The sequence below is a fragment of the Scyliorhinus canicula genome, chromosome 6, assembly GCF_902713615.1.
Source record: "Scyliorhinus canicula chromosome 6, sScyCan1.1, whole genome shotgun sequence".
In the NCBI taxonomy this organism is placed as follows: Eukaryota; Metazoa; Chordata; class Chondrichthyes; order Carcharhiniformes; family Scyliorhinidae; genus Scyliorhinus; species Scyliorhinus canicula.
The window spans coordinates 35562694-35579721 of record NC_052151.1 but is presented as its reverse complement, the minus strand read 5'-3'; the positions used below and the strand labels follow the sequence as shown (position 1 = coordinate 35579721).

At 44.4% G+C, this 17028-nt stretch overlaps 1 protein-coding gene across 1 annotated transcript in view; it reads right to left on the bottom strand.

The window, feature by feature from the left end:
- The window catches only part of rev3l (REV3 like, DNA directed polymerase zeta catalytic subunit), a 244539-nt gene that overhangs the window by 85609 nt on the left and 141902 nt on the right, over positions 1 to 17028 (bottom strand). Inside the window, exon 13 of the mRNA XM_038799147.1 lies at positions 1504 to 6100. Within this exon, the coding sequence (XP_038655075.1) occupies positions 1504 to 6100 (4597 nt within the window). The remainder of the gene's footprint in view (positions 1 to 1503; positions 6101 to 17028) is intronic.

The window sequence follows — 17028 nt, the reverse complement described above, 5'->3', positions numbered from 1 at the left end:
TACTGCATACTAATGGATGACTAGATTCTGTTACACTGAGTTCCCACAATAACACTGAATCGGTGTTATTTTCCTGCAGTATTTCTATATTGGAATCAGGGAATATGCATCTTTCAGGCTGACTAAACTGGCCGCATTTTTGGATGATTGGCAATAGAAAACACATTTTGGGTCTCTTTAGAGCGCAGGTATCATCATGGGATGTGAATGTCGTTGGCTAGGACAGCATGATTTACCCGCCCGTCTCCAATTGCCTTTGAGAAGGTGATGGTGAGCTGCCTCTTGAGTCGTTGAAGTCCATGTGATGCAGGTACACCCACAGCGCTGTTAGGGAAATCCAGGATTTTAACCCAGCAAAAGTGAACGAATGGCGATGTAGTTCTAAATCAGGATGGTGTGGGGTTTGGAGGGGAATTTGTCGGCGGCAGCATTCCCATGTATCTGCTGCAGCACAGTGCTTTAGGAAGAACATGAAACTTTACAGAGGGTACAGCGGAGATTTGCAAGAATGGTTCAGGATGAAGAGCTTATGTTCTGAGGATAGATGGGAGAAGGCGGGGCTGTTCATGGAGAGATGAGATTAGATAGGGGCTGGTTTAGCTCACCCGGCTAAATCGCTGGCTTTTAAAGCAGACCAAGCAGGCCAGCAGCACGGTTCGATTTCCGTACCAGCCTCCCCGGACAGGCGCCGGAATGTGGCGACTAGGGGCTTTTCACAGTAACTTCATTGAAGCCTACTCGTGACAATAAGCAATTTTCATTTCATTTCATTTTCAAAATCATGAGGGGTCTGGACAGAGTAGAGAGAGAAAGGTTGTTCCCCATGTCAGAAGGGTCAAAAATCAGAGGACAAATTGAAGGTGATGAGCCAAAGAATCAAATGAAACCGGAGGAACCTTTCTTTTTTTAAGACACAGCAATTGGGACACATTGCCCTAGTGGTTGAGGCAAATACAGTGATGGTTCACAGGAAGGAAAATAGAATTGCAGGGCTACACGGAAAAGGCAGGGAGTGGGAATAGCTAAATTGCTCAGAGCTAGCATGGACTCAAATGTGCCAAATGGTGATTCAATCTACTTCCTAAAATAATCTACTTGTGCAAAAATTAATAAAACTGCTAAACAAACAAAATACAGTAATTATGACAACAGGAAATTTGTTGGCAGAAGGATTAAAAGATCAGAGCTTGATCCCAGATCGTTAAGGATTAATCTAAGCTGCTGAAAGAGTGCATTTCTGAGGGTGGCGAGATTGTATCTGTTTAATATCTTTTGGAAAGAACCCGTTTTATTTGGGAAGAATCGGTTTCAGAGCATCAATATTTGCACAAAAACAAGAAAAATATTATGTCATAACTTTATCAATTTCCAAGAAAAAAATAGGTTGAACAAATGTTTTGATCATGGTGCAGCATCATACACTTAATTCAAAAATAGGACTTCTCTTAGTAAGTTAATACTTTCATGGTTTTACATTGCTAGAGGGACAGATAGACTTCTCACCTGGGTTTTTCCGGAGCATCTGAAGGATCACTGCAGAATGGTTCTTGGTAGACAGTTTCAGCCAGGTTATGATCAAACAGAGTTGCCACTATTTCCTCTCGGCTTGGCGGTGACATTAAAGGCTTTAAAATGTGAGCACCTGATGTGCGGCTGATGTAACAGCTGTTTTTGGTTTGTAATGGGGAACAAACGGATGCTGGAGAACTGTGAGATGTCGCAGGGGAACCATTGCTGTATTTGGAAGCACAGAGCTCTGGATCTTCACAGTTTATTGCCGCCATGTCTTCCCCAATAAATCCCAAAGCTCCATTTGGACTTGATCCAGTTGAAAGGGCAGACAGACAAACATCAGATCTGTCACATTCCCTACCACTGCCTTCATCCAGCAGCATTATTTGGCCCATGGATGACTTCACAGGGCTACAGGCGGTTTCGTTCTCCAAAGAATCATGACAATGATTAGGGGTCTGATCCTTCAGCTCCAAAGTTGACATTCCAGACAAATGGGTACAAGATGACTCAGAAGAGCTTGACAGAACATTCTGAATTGGCATATCAGAGTTTTTATTGAATTGCTTCAATTTGTCTCCGTCGTCTAAAAAGGACTTTTCAAACAGGTCAGGGCTGATTGAGCCAGACCTAGCCCACTCGGTATTTTCTGAAGGCTGATGTACTTGATCAGAGTGTTGCATTTTACTGCTCTGGGATTTGTAAGCACAAGGCTCCATAATTGCCTGGGCTGGAACAGACTCCTGAACATCACTCAAAAACTTCTGAGGCAGATTTTGCTCAGCTGCTGGCATGAATTGACACCCAGAATATATGGTACAATATCTGGTTTGTCCAACAGTATTGATATCAAAATTGTAAGATGGGGGGAGTTCAGGTGATAAACTCTCAAAGCTGTAACTATCAAAGCCTGCGTCTGAATGAAAAACGGGGCTGTCATCAGAAAAGGGACATTTAGTTTGAGAAGTATGAGATTTCTTGGTGAGATCCCTTTTGGAGGTTTTGGCTTTCTTCTGTGCAATCTTTGCATTTCTCGGGTTTTTGGTTTTTTTTGAACCGAAATCCTTTGGGGATGTTGAATGAGCAGCCGGGAGAAAACCAGAAAAATCTGTGTTGGCAGAACTTTTATGGAGTTCATTTTGCTCATTTGGGCAAGAAATACTTCGATGAAACAGTGCTTTTGGTGAAGGAGCTTGAACATTTCCTTGGTGTGCTTTCTGCTGCCTTTTCTGCAGCAACTCTCTCAAAACGGTGAGACTAGACTGACCATTACCAGCAGGTACTTGGCCATCTATCCTTAGATTGAGTTCAGATTTCTGAGCTAGAGGCATGATATTTGTTTCCAAGAAGGTTTCCGACACTGATCTCGGCTTTATTCTAGGAGGTGTGAAATCAGATATATCCAAAATGTTGCCAGTTTCTTGTTCCCTTTCCAAAACCTTTTTCACCAAGTTATTGTGGCTACATGGAGTAAGATTAAGACCCTGGCCATCCTTTTCACTTGTGACTGTAGAAATCCTTACAGGTAAATCTATGACACTATTTGTTTGTGGATATGGTGAATGTTGATTTACTTCAGAAACAAGTAAAGTAGGTTTTGATTGCTGATGAGCTTTGGATCGTTGGAATGATTGGGATGGATAATTTACTTTGCCATCAATCTCAAGCTCCGATTGACAAAATGCAGACTTCTGGTCAGATTTATACATTTGCATGCCCTCTCCATTTTGCCTCTCTCTGGCTTCAGAGACATGTGGTCCACCGCCAGCTTTTGTGTGGCTCATAAGCTGCGGCCTCTGCTGCATTGGATTGTTTCTCTGTAGTCTGAACATGTCTTCAGTTGACTGAACTGGCAGGTGAGAGTACTGTAAAGACTGTGGAGGAGGTTGATCTGTGGAAGGGGCTGTTAAGTGATCAAAGCAATGCTCACCTTGATGAAGGGTCAATGCTGCCTGTGATACAAGGCTCGTGCCCATTGACAATTGGAAATTATCCGTCATTTGAGTTTTGTTATCCAACATGTAAATAGACTCTGAGCGTCCGCAAGAAGGACCAGTTTTACTGAGACTGAAGGGCAGGCTGGAATGTAACTGAGACTGAGAACATGTTCCCAATTGGGATAGTGTGTCTGAGACTTGCTCACCTGGCGGATAAGAGAAGTCAGGCAGGTTTGGGTTGTCATCGGCTTCCAACAAAGAACAATAGTAACCCCCAGAATCGCCTTGGATTTCTTCAGAATAGGGTTGAGTTGAAGGAAGATGCCCTGTTGAACAGATGCTCAGAGGAATGTTGGGCTGCTCATCAGTCTTAGAAATGGGGTCTGATTCTGCAACGTGCACGTTTTCAAAATTTCCACAAAACCTATTTATGGCTTTATCTTTAGAGGATGAATTCAGTTCAGCGCCGATGAGCTCAGAGCTTCTCTTTTGCTCGTGAGTTTCTGAAATTTCAAGTGTTCCCTGCTTTTCAGCAGAGTACGGAACGGTATTCTTTTGTTTCCGCGTCCATCTTTTCCTTGTTTTCTTGCGCTGCTTTAACTGCTGTTCATCTTTTTCATCCTCGGTCACTTGCTTAGTTTTCTGGGATACTCTCCTCTTTTTAGCTGCGGTGCCAGCATTGCAGGGAGACTTTTTCCTGGATTTTAAACCTTGCTTTTTTCCACCATTTCTATTGCCTTGCAACACCTGGTCAGAATTGTTCAAAGCACAGGGGTCACTGTCTCTTACTAGTACGTCATCTTCAGTTGATTCAATGGATGGCATTCCATCCCCTTGCATTTCACTTGGTGACCAGCATCGAGGTGGCGATGGTTTCGAAGGACTTGGCAATCTCTCGGACATAAAGCCAAGCTTATACATTACGTCTTTATATTCTGTTGAACAGTCATCAGCCTCGGCACTGTAACAAGGCGAAGGTGGGGAAAGTGATGAAAATTCAATTTTCTTTGTGGTAAAAGTACTTCTTTTTACTGAGGTTTGGCTAGCAAGGTTCAGTTTCCCCTTTCTTTGTAGCTTTTTGAATCTTCCAGCTCGCTTTTTTAAGCTCGACTGAACTTTTGCTTTTTTTCCTCTCTTTGGTGTAGGTGTTGCAAAAGGTTTGATAACAAGAGGAGGTTCAGTGACCTTGGGCCACCAGTCTTTTAATGGTGAAATTTTGTGATATTTTTGCAGTTTATCATCATCAAGCACAATATGGTCTTCATTCGAATCCACTTTCCCTATCTTAACCAGCATATTTTTCCTACCCTTGAATCGGTTAATAATAATATATTTTATAATCACAGGGGGTTCCTTCTTGTTGAGCCTTCTCCTTTTGCGTGATCGCTGAGTACGATCCGCACTGTTAGCGTTGGCTTTCGAACATTCTGGCCGAATTGGACTGGTCTTAAAGACTTCTGAACCTTGGCCATGTTCACTGTCTTCAGCTTCATAGCTTACTTTCCGCTTTGTTCGGAGTGTATACTTACTGCATGCTAACCGAAACGACTGCCCCTCTAGGCCATTTTCTGGAGATCCTTCCTGGTTAAAGATTTGGGATTCCAAATGAAGACCATTATCTAAAGACTTTATCGAAAGGTGATCCAATGATCCTTCATTTTGCAGTACTCTGTTGCTACAAGAGTTCAGTTCGGTGAATTGGGGACTTTTCATCTTTGCAGCTGTAGGGTTTTCTCTCAACTGGGCCCCATTTGATTTCTTTTTACTCAACTTGAGCTTTAGCCTGCGGTCATCCTGTTTCTGAAGTTTAGACGGCCTGTTGAAGGCTTTTTCTGGACATTTCAGACAATTGGGAAGTACCACGCTAGGGAAAAATGTGTACTGAGCCTCATGCTGATCAATGACAGTTTTCTCTCTTTGGGTTGCTTGGAAGTCTTCATATCTAATTTTAAGCTCACTACGGCTTTTCTCAATGTTGCCTTCAGCATCTGCTGCATGTTCTTCAAAAAGCTGAACCCCATTCTTTATGCCCATTAGGGGAGCCAAAGGTTTATCATACATGCTGTTTTCTTTTTTATTGGACGCAAGAGGCACTTTATTAGCTCTCCTCCCCACTAAACAACTGAGGGTTGAATTACTATGAAATTCATCTTCACTTGTAAGATTTCTCTGGTGCGTAAATGACAAATTCTTTTCACAGTTAATGCTGATGTAATGCTTTACCCTCTGAAGTTTGTCAGTGTGTGATGGCACATGATTTTCATAGTCACTGGTTATATGTTTGCTTTCACAGATCGAATCTGCAGATCTATCTACCATCTCAGCATCCACAAACTTCACATTGCAAAGGCCAATTTCCTCAGTAGGTGCACTGTATTTTAAATCATAACTGGCTTCATTCGAAAAATTAGAAACTGAGTTTTCAGGCTTCTTGGCGATGAATGAATTTTGATACGAGGGCAATTCTGTAGAGTTCAACCCATCAAGTGTGTGAGGTGCGGTACTTGCATGATTGTACTGTAGTCCAACATGATCAGATGATGGCAGTTCTAATATCACAGGCTCTTTGTGAAATGTCGTCTTTGTCGGCACTTTGTCTCGGACTGCTAACGTGGAATGACCTCTTGGACCATCTTCATTTAAAGTGTTATCTAAAATTCAACAAGTTCAATAAGATAGTCATGGAATTACTGAAGGACAAGAGAAAATGAAAATAGTTCAGCTTGACACAATAAAAGCAAGCAGATTTTGTAACATTAAAAGTACACTGGCACCACCTTTCTCCCTCTCTCTTCCCATGCTAGTTACTTGTATCCAAGCAAGGGCTAGTTCAAATGGGAAAAATCTTCACACATCAGCATCTCACTGACTTAAAATGCATTCAAAGCACTCACTATACAATTGCCTTTCCCACCCCAAAACAAACCAAGTAAAGGTACCAAATTTAAAGCAATTGCAACAAACCCATGATCAGCAAATTCGAAGTCACTCATTTAGGGTAACTTACACTTAGCGCTATGTCAGGCACCTACCGACAAGAGGTAACGGCAAGTCACTCTTGGTGTTGTACTCATCACTCATGTTGCAAGTTTAAAAAGCATTAACAAAGGCCACTGACTAAGTAATTTGCTGGCTTTCCTCGCGTATCAATCGGCCAGCACAAAGCCATTCAGGCCTTTCGTGCTTGCACAGGCTCTTGCAAAGGCCCAATCATCTGCTCTTCCCCTAAAACCCTGTAGTGTTTTCCTTTTCAAGTATGTCCATTTATAGATGTGGTATGCAGTCAGAGAAGCCAAGAGGAGCAAAAAAAATGCTGTAGGAAAGCTGCATGGAAGTGGAAAATGAGTTGTGACAATTTCTGGCTAAGCACAATATCTTAGAGCTATATTCCAACAACACTGATGGGATCCATACAGCCAGAAGTGGAAAGAGTTGTTTATCGCAGGCAAAGCACAAAAACAGTCTCATCTCAGATCCCCATGTGTAAACTTGCTGTATAATTTTCTTAACTTGGAAATAAAGCAGACAATTCATCCCAACAATAACTGGAGGTGACGAGGGGAGTGTTATTGTCGTGTCATATACAAATAGGGCTTTGCTTTGACATGAATTGCATCATGCTGGGGTGCTTGACAATTAAAAAAGGGATTTCCAGACACTTTCAATATGCTGCTACTGTTAAAGGAGGTTTCATGTTTCATAAATATCATCTCCACAACTGAATGTCTATTGAACTGTGTAAGTACAGTGCCTAATCTGAAAGTGCCCCAAGGCCCTTCAGCAGTTTAAATCAAAGGGAAATCAAGTAATTAACCCTGTGATGACCTTTGGGATGCCTCAAGATGCACTTTATAAATTAAGGTTTGTTGCTCAGGGGCAGCATGGTGGCGTAGTGGTTAGCACTGCTGCCTCACAGCGCCGAGGTCCCAGGTTCGATCCCGGCTCTTGGTCACTGTCCGTGTGGAGTTTGCACATTCTCCCCGCGTTTGCGTGGGTTTCGTCCCCACAGCCCAAAGATGTGCAGGGTAGGTGAATTGGCTACATTAAATTAATTGGAAAAAAATGAATTGGGTACTCTAAATTATTTTTTAAATAGTTTTTTCCTTATTTGCATGTCCCCCTCCTTGAAAAGCAATAGAAGCACTTCTGTATATAAAAAAATGTAACCAGCCAAACCATCTACAAATTTATCTTGGTGAGGTAGTAAATTGGTACAAAGTCAACAAAGGTATAAAAGGTGCAAATTGGGATTGTAAAGTATCAGTTAACGCCCTCGGGAATTTATCGAATCGATCTTCACTACTGTGTCAAGTCAGGCCGTTTCTGCTTTTTTGAGGAAAATTAATAGTGTTTTTCACATTTCTGCTCCAAGGGAATTGACAAATCCAATGAGCTGCTGGCATGGAGGCGAGGAGGTGCAACGGGAAGCGTATGTGGGGGTGGGCAGAAAGAGAAAGAGAATGATGGTGGGGGGTGGGGGGGGGGGGGGGTAACAGGGGCTGGCTACACTCATGTGATTCATTTCAAAGAAACAGGAGCTTTATCTCAACTGACTCGCAGACACGGTGACCCACAGCTCTTGTTTTATTGACATTGGCAACAGATTAAAGGAGGGAGCGACTCGACTGATTCACTCTCAAAAGAAATATTGCCCGAGCTGCTTTCAAGTTACTCCAATACACTTATTCTGCTATCGTATTGGATACCAACTAAAATATAAACATTGCTAATAGTACAACTGTACACAAGGTTATTCCTACTCCCTTAAATGACAATGTATATGTGCTGAATTTTCTCAAGTGTTAATGAAAGATTTCGTAATAGCTACTTGCTTGCATTCTATTATTGTAATTAACCCCCATGCAGTTACAGGATCATAAAACAGTTATAGCACAGGAGTTCATCTGTTTGGCTTGTCAAGTCTGTGCTCACTCTTCAACAGAGCGATTCTAATTCCAATTGCACATCATTTCCCCGTGGCCCCCTGCAAATGTTCTTTTCAGATAATAATCCAATTCTCTTCCGAAAGCCACGATTGAAATCTGCCTCTACCACCTTCTCAGATATTGCATTCCAGATCCTAACCACTCACTGCATAAAAGAGTATTTCCTCACCGCTTTTTTTTGGCTAATCCTCTCATAGAATTTACAGTGCAGAAGGCGGTTTATTCGGCCCATCGAGTCTGCACCGGCGGCTCTTGGAAATTCCATAACCCAGTAACCCCACCCAACACTAACGGCAATTTATCATGGCCAGTCTACCTAACCTGCACATCTTTGGACTGTGGGAGGAAACTGGAGCACCCGGAGGAAACCCACGCACACACGGGGAGAACGTGCAGACTCCCCACAGACAGTGACCCAGCCGGGAATCGAACCTGGGACCCTGGAGCTGTGAAGCAATTGTGCCAACCACTGTGCTACCGTGCTGCTCTCAAATCTGTGTCCTCTTGTTCGCAGCCCTTCCACTAATGGGAGCAGTGTCCCTCTATCTACTCTGTCCAGAACCCTCATGATTTTAAACACCTCTTATCAAATCTCCTCTCAACCCTCTCATCTCCAAGGAGAACTAACTCACCTTTTGTTTTAAATCAATTTATCCATGTAACTAAAAATCCTCATCCCAGATCCATTTTCTTAACTTTTTCTTCACCCTATCCGATGGTTTCATTTCTTTGATAAAGTTTTCTACCACAATGAGACACAAGGGGGGTGGGGGGATAAATACCCACGGCCTACTTTCTCGGTATCAACCAGCCTCTGGGCTTCTACCGAGGCTGCAGCCAGGCGCCATTTAGTACTGGCCCATGGCACCCGGGGTTTCCCAGGACGTCGGAATCCCCTAGGTAGCCAGCGATAGAGCAGGGTTGCCCCCCCCGGAACGTGGGCATCTTAGCATTGCCACCCTGGCACTGCCAAGGTGCCCAATTGACTACCAAGCCAGCAGGAGCACTGCCAGGGTGGATTGGTGCCCAGGTGGCACTGCCACGGTTCAGGGCCCGAGGGGGGCCATGCCCATGAAAGGAGGGTGGATATGAAGGATGGGGTGGGTGCATGGCAGGTAAGAAGGGTTCTCTGGGAGGTTGGAGCAGGTGAGGTTCCTGATATGGAGGTGGTGGGGAGCTGAAGAGGAGAACACATCCCATAACAGGGTGTCCTCACTTTGAGTGTGTGGGGGGTGACATTGCTCATGGGTGGGAGGGACAAGCTCACTTAGAGATCGGGGCACCCTTTAAAAATGGCGGCCCGAGTGGAGTTCAGCTTCCTGGTGCTGAAAAAAATTCTAAGTGTGAGCTAATCTGGTGAGAAACCTCGTAAGGCTCTAAAAAGTGACTAAGTGTCCTTAGATAGCAGTGGGGAACTCACCAGCAGAACCATCAGGAAACTCCCAGCAAACCTGCCACAGATAACACTTCGAAACCTTCCCATTAAATCGTGCCCAACGTTTCCGGACCGTACATTTAAACAGATTAATATCTGTTGGAAGGTCTTCCCCCAGCGCCCCCCCCCCCTCCACATTATTCCCCCCTCTCAGAACATTGAAACCGCTCCAAGTTCTTCTTCTCCTGAACAACATTTAGAGTTGTAGCCTGTATTTTGTATTGCCTTTCCTCATTCTTTGTACCAAAATTAATCACTTCTCCACATTAAACTTTTGCCTCCCATGTGTTTGCCCTTTCCACCGGCACACCTATGTCCTCTTGAAGTCTATCACTATCATTTTCACAGTTCACATTGCTTCCAAGTTGTGTGACACCTGCAAAGGTTGGAATTGTGGTCTGCACACTCAAGTCAAGGTCATTAATAAAGGAATGGTACCAATACTGACCCCTGAGGAAACCCCACTGTATACCATAGAACCATAAATTAAGGTGCAGAAAGAGACCATTCAGCTCATTGTATCTGCATCAGCCAAATAAAGAACCTAGTCACTCATGTTAATCACTTTCCAGCACCGAGTCCGTAGCCTTGCCAATTACACCATTTTCAGTGCATATCCTGGTACCCAAGTGTTTCAGCCTCAACTGCAGCTTAGATAGTGAATTCCAGATAACTCTCTGGGTGGAAGGGATTTTCCTCATGTTCTCTCTAATCCTTTTATCAATCACCTTAAATCCAAACCCCCTGGTAATTGGGCCCTCAACTAGGGGAAATGTTTTTTCTGTGTATCCTATCTAGGCCCCTCTAATTTTGTACACCTCAATTAGGTCACTCCTGTTTCCAGGAAAACAGCCCTAGCCTATCCAATCTCTCCTTGGTGTTGCAATTTTCCAGCCCTGGGAACTTTTATTTTTATATAAATATTTTTTATTCTTCTCCTTTTTCACATTTCCCCCCCAGATTTACACCCACCAACAATAAACAATAATCAGTAACAAATATGTCAATCCCCATATCAATAACAACAATCCCATCCTCCCACCAAAACCCAAACATTAGCCCGCATGTTCACAAACAAATGACAAAAAGGAATTGGGGATCACCCATAGTCGCCATTAGCATACACAGCCCCCCCTCCCCACAACCCTCCCACCCCAACTAATGTTCGATATTATCCAGTTCTTGCAAGTGCATAATGAATAATACCCATGAATTGTAGAACCCCTCCATCCCCCCCGCCACGCCAGGGCTCAGGGTGGATAGGTCGCTCTCCAACCTATCAGGATCCGCCTTTGGGCGATCAACGAGGCGAAGACTACAACATCTGCCTCCGCACCCGTTTCCAACCCCAGCTGGTCCGACACCCCGAATATGACCACCCGGGGGCCCGGGTCCAGTTTCATATGCACTACTTTAGAAATTATCCTAAAAACCTCCTTCCAATAATCCTCTAGCTTCGGACAGGACCAAAACATGTGAACATGATTAGCGGCGCCCCCCCACCAAACATTCACACACGTCTTCTACTCCTTCAAAGAATCGGCTCATCCTCGCCCTCGTGAGGTGTGCTCTGCATACCACCTTCAGCTGTATACCAACCTCGCGCACGAGGTGGAGGCATTCACTCTCCGGGGCACCTCACACCAGAACCCCCTCCTCCATACCCTCTTCCTCCCGCTTTGCTTTGATCCCTTCCGGTGGTGCCTTCTCCTCTTCCAAAATAGCTCCGTAAACCGCCGACACTACCCGCTTCTCCAGTCCCCCTGTCGTCAGCACCTCCTCCAGCAATGTGGCCGGCTCCACCGGGAAGCTCTGCATCTCCTTTCTGGCAAAATCTCGAACCTTCATGTATCTAAACATTTCCCCTGCTCCAGCCCATACTTCGCTTCCAGCTCCTTCAATCCTGCAACCGACCCCTAAGAAACAAATCTTTTAGTGTCTTAATACCCTTCTTCTCCAAAAATTTCCATCCCACCTCCCGGGCTCAAATCTGTGGTTCCCTCGAATCGGCATTTCCCTTGGCTCTGCCCCCAACCTGAAGTTTTGGCAAAACTGCCCCCAAATTCTCAATGAAGCTGTTATTACCGGACTCCCTGAGTATTTCCCCAGGGCTATCGGGAGCGGCGCTGTTGCTAGTGCTTTCAATCCCGAGCCCCTACCCAAACTCTCCTCCATTCTGACCAACTGAAAATCAACCCCTCTGACCCAGCTCCGGGAACATTTGTTTTTACTCTCCTCTGCACTCTCCTGATCAATTTTGTCCTTCCGGTAATGTGATGATCAGAACTGCACAAAACCTCCAGCAGCAGCCTAGCTAGCATTTTATACAGTTCCATTATTACATCCCTGTTTTTGTATTCAACATCTCACCCAATAAAGGAAGGCATTCCATATGATTTTTTGTCCACCTATCCTGCCAACCTCAAGGACATGCACTTCAACGTGTCTCACTTCTGCAAACCCTCTCAAATCCTCCTATTTAATGAGTGTTGCCTTTCTTTGTTTGGTCTCCACAAATGCATAACTTCACGCTTTTCCGGATTTAATTCAGTTTGCCACTTTTCCACCCACTCAACCAAACCATTGATATCACTCTGAAGAACAACTATCCTCTTCACTATCAACTGCATGACATATCTTTTTATACATTGTTTTAATCATTTACCACTATTCTGTTTCCAGTCACTCAGCCAGCTATTCACAATATATATTAATGATTTGGGTGAGGGAACAAAATGTAACATCTCAAAGTTTGCAGATGATACCAAGTTAGGCGGGAGAGTGAATTGTGACGAGGATGCAGGGGTCCCACAACATGGTTGGGCGAGTGGGCAAATCAATGGCAGATGAAGTACGATTTGGATAAGTGTGAGTTATTCATTTTGGAAGCAAAAACAGGAAGGCAGATTACTATCGGAATGGTTGGAAATTGGGAGAGTGGTGTGTGCAGCGGGACCTGGGTGTCCTTGTGCACCATTCGCTGAAGGTAAGCATGCAGGTGCAGCAGGCGGTAAAGAAGGCTAATGGTATGTTGGCCTTCATTGCAAGAGGTTGAGTATAGAAGCAGGGATGTGTTGTTGCAATTATACAGGGCCTTGGTGAGGCCGCATCGAGAATATTGTGTGCAGTTTTGGTCTCCTTTTCTGAGGAACGATGTTCTTGCTCTCAAGGGAGTGCAGCGAAGGTTTACCAGACTGATTCCAGGGATGGCGGGACTGTCATACGGGGACAGATTGACTAGGTTGGGATTGTTCTCGCTGGAGTTCAAAAGAATGGGGGGGGGGGGGGGGGGGGGGGGGGGGGGAGGAGATATCTCAGAGACTTATAAAATTCTAACAGGACTGGACAGGGTAGATGCAGGGAAGATGTTCCCAATGGTGGGTGTGTCCAGAACCATGGGTCACAGTCTGATTCAGAGTAAACCATTTCGGACAGAGATAAGGAGACATTTCTTCTCACAAAGAGTGGTGAGCCTGTGGAATTCATTACCACAGGAAGCAGTTGATGCTAAAATTTTGAATATATTCAAGAGGCGGCTGGATATAGCACTTGGGGAAAATGGGATCAAAAGCTATGGGGAGAAAGGCTATTGAGTTGGAGGATCAGCCATGATCGTGATGAATGGCGGAGCAGGCTCGAAGGGCCAAAAGGCCTCCTGCTGCTCCTATCTTCTACGTATCTATGTATGTAAATCCACAAGGCCACCATCCCTTTTATTCCATGGGTTTCAACTTTACTGGCAAGCCTATTACTGTTCGAAGCTCAGCCATCTTCAGCTGCTTCATCAACGACCTTCCCTCCATAACTGGTTCAGAGATGGAGATGCATGCTGATGAATGAACAATGTTCAGCACCATTCGTGACTCCTCAGATACTGAAGCGGTCTGTCTCCAAAACATGGTCAAAATTCAGTTTGGGCTGATAAGTAGCATTTGCACCATTCAGGGGCCAGGCAATGACCATCACCAACAAGAGAGAATCTAGCCATTTCCCCATGACATTCAATTACATTACGGTTGCTAAATCCCCCACTATCAACATATAGCGGGTTACCATTAACCAGAAACCGAACTGGATTAGTCACATAAATATCTTGACTACAATATTAGGTTAGGGTTGGGAATTCTGTGGAAATTCACCTCTTGCCTCCTCAAAATCTGTTCACGATCTAAAGGGCATAAGTCAAGATTGTGATGGAATATTCTCCACTTGCCTGGATGACTGCAGTTCCAACCCCATCCAATGATCAAATTGGCATTAGTCTATATAGTAATTACTGGATCAAGTTTTACTTCATAGTCAATTAGTTTAAAATTAAAAGCACACCGGGATATTTATCCAACGTCTCCTTGTCCTGTGATGTCTCGCCCCTCCCCCAATTTAGCTCCCGAGTTATTCCCACTACAGTAAAAGATGTCAGTATTGAAAGAAGCCAAACTATCCAATGGTCTGGGTATCAGTGTGCCCTTCACACAGAGCTGATGCAGGTATGTGATTGAAACTTTTATCTTGTACATCGGTTTTCTGATATAGTGACTCCTGAAAGAAATCGCATCTACCAAGTGAGCTCAAGTCATCTTTTCCTTCTTTTCCCTTAGATCTGCAAATCTTTCAGAATAGGTGGGAATTATGTAAACTTTACTTCCATTCTTGCATGTTGATTGACCCAGAGACACTACATAACAGATTAATTTCCACAATCTGCTACTTGCCTGGACCCCTGAAAGCGCCACTTGCTGGTTCATATCTTGCCTGGAATCTGCTTCTCCACCAACACCAATCTGCAGCCTCTTTGCTGACTCCACATACAATAGGCTATTGCCCTCCTGCCACTGCTATACCTAGATTCAACAGCCTCCCTGTCTTCCTGCCTGCTTTCGCTGCATGTGCTCTTCACGTCTCCAACCCTTTGCCCCAATAAATTATCGAGTCACGTTGGTGATACTGGGGGAGACGGGACTATGAAATGCATTTGCCAAATAATTGAGGCTCTTTCCCAAGTTCACTTTGGACCATCTACATTCTTCCCTGGAGCCGACTGCAGGACTGCCTCTGTTTAAATTGTGGAGTTGCATTCATTCGAAAACTCTGCTGCTCATATCCAAGAACACACCAAGCTCCACTCAGACATTTACCTTACGCTCACCTGACCTAATTTGGCTTCCAGTCCATTAGTACCTCAAAGAGGGAGAAAAGCAAATGAAATAGCAAAATTGTTAAAGAGTTACCATAAAAATGAAGACAGTACGAACAGTAAATGTGGGTTCTTTAAAAACTGACAGGAAAACTTAATTGGGGAATAAGGAAACGGCAGAGACCATTTTCATATTCATCATCTGCATCCTTCCATCTAGGAAAGATGATGGGCATGCAGCAAATTAGGGATTGGGACAACTCATCGCCGCCGACTCATCGCCGCCGACTCATCGCCAGCCCAACTCATCGCCAGCCCAACTAAAACAGTACAGTCAACAGACTTCTTAACAGCGCTCTGGAGTGAATGGAATCTATTTAAACAACTATTAAAACAAGGACGGCTTTGACATTCGGCTCCTCTGATCTAATTTAAGCTGCTGCACAAACACTTTTATTTATGTGGTGACTCTGCCCAAGTTCAGAGAAGAGTTGAAGAGAATGCTGAAATACCCGTTTATGTCAATTGTTCCATACGTTGATTAAGACAACAGTTTATAGCAGCCCGACTATTTAGTGTGTAAGAGAGTAGAAACACAGAGTGTGTAAGAGAGTAGAACACAGTCCCTTTGGGAGCAGAAGTCTGATTTAAAAAAAAGGAAAGAAGGAAAAAGGTGTGAACCCGGGAGGACTCGAATGAATTTGTCTGGAGAATTGTGCATCCGTACGACTAAATCAGAGATACGGCGGCAGGTGACAGAGCCGGGCACCAGAACTATACCGCTGAAATTAGGTCTGCACGCAAACATGAAGTCAGTGAATCTAATGTAAGGGTGCATAAAGTTGTCATAAACGGAGTCACAGCGGCTCACATTAGGACGGAAGTGCAAACAGCAGATTAATCGTCTCCTCCACACCCACTGCTTCGATTCTCACCACATCACACCAACGGAGAAATAAATTTCCTCACCAAATCAAAACGTGGACCTTTCAGACATAAATGAAAGGCATGGAAACAAGCAACAATTATAGACGCACGCACACTGTCACGCGCTTCCATACATAGATTCTCAGACAGAGACGCACAGGTATGTTTGCAGAGAAATTCGCAAATTGTCGCTTGTTTCCAATTATCAGACTTCTGCTCCCAAAGGGACTGTGTTCATAGAATAGAACACTACAGCGCAGTACGGGCCCTTCGGCCCTCGATGTTGCGCCGACCTGTGAAACCATCTGAAGCCTATCTGACCTACACTATTCCATTTTCATCCATATGTCTATCCAGTGACCACTTAAATGCCCTTAAAGTTGGCGAGTCTACTACTATTGCAGGCAGGGCGTTCCACACCCCTACTACTCTCTGAGTAAAGAAACTGCCTCTGACATCTGTCCTATATCTATTACCCCTCAATTTAAAGCTATGTCCCCTTGTGTTGGTCATCACCATCCGAGGAAAAAGACTCTTACTATCCACCCTATCTAACCCTCTGACTATCTTATATGTCTCTATTAAGTCACTTCTCAGCCTTCTCCTCTCTAACGAAAACAACCTCAAGTCCCTGAGCCTTTCCTCGTAAGACCTTCCCTCCATACCAGGCAACATCCTACTAAATCTCCTCTGAACCCTTTCCAAAGCTTCCACATCCTTCCTATAATGTGGTGACCAGAACTGCACGCAGTACTCCAGGTGTGGCCGCACCAGAGGTATGTACAGCTGCAGCATGACCTTGTGGTTCCGAAACTCAATCCCCCTGCTTATAAAGGCTAGCACACCATATGCCTTCTTAACAGCCCTATTAACCTGGGTGGCAACTTTCAGGGATTTATGTACCTGGATGCCGAGATCTCTCTGTTCATCTACACTACCAAGAATCTTGCCATTAGCCCAGTACTCTGCATTCCTGTTACTCCTTCCAAAGTGAACCACCTCACACTTTTCCGCATTAAACTCCATCTGCCACCTCTCAGCCCAGCTCTGCAGCTTATCTATGTCCCTCTGTATCCTATAACATCCTTCAGCACTATCCACAACTCCACCGACCTTCGTGTCATCTGCAAATTTACT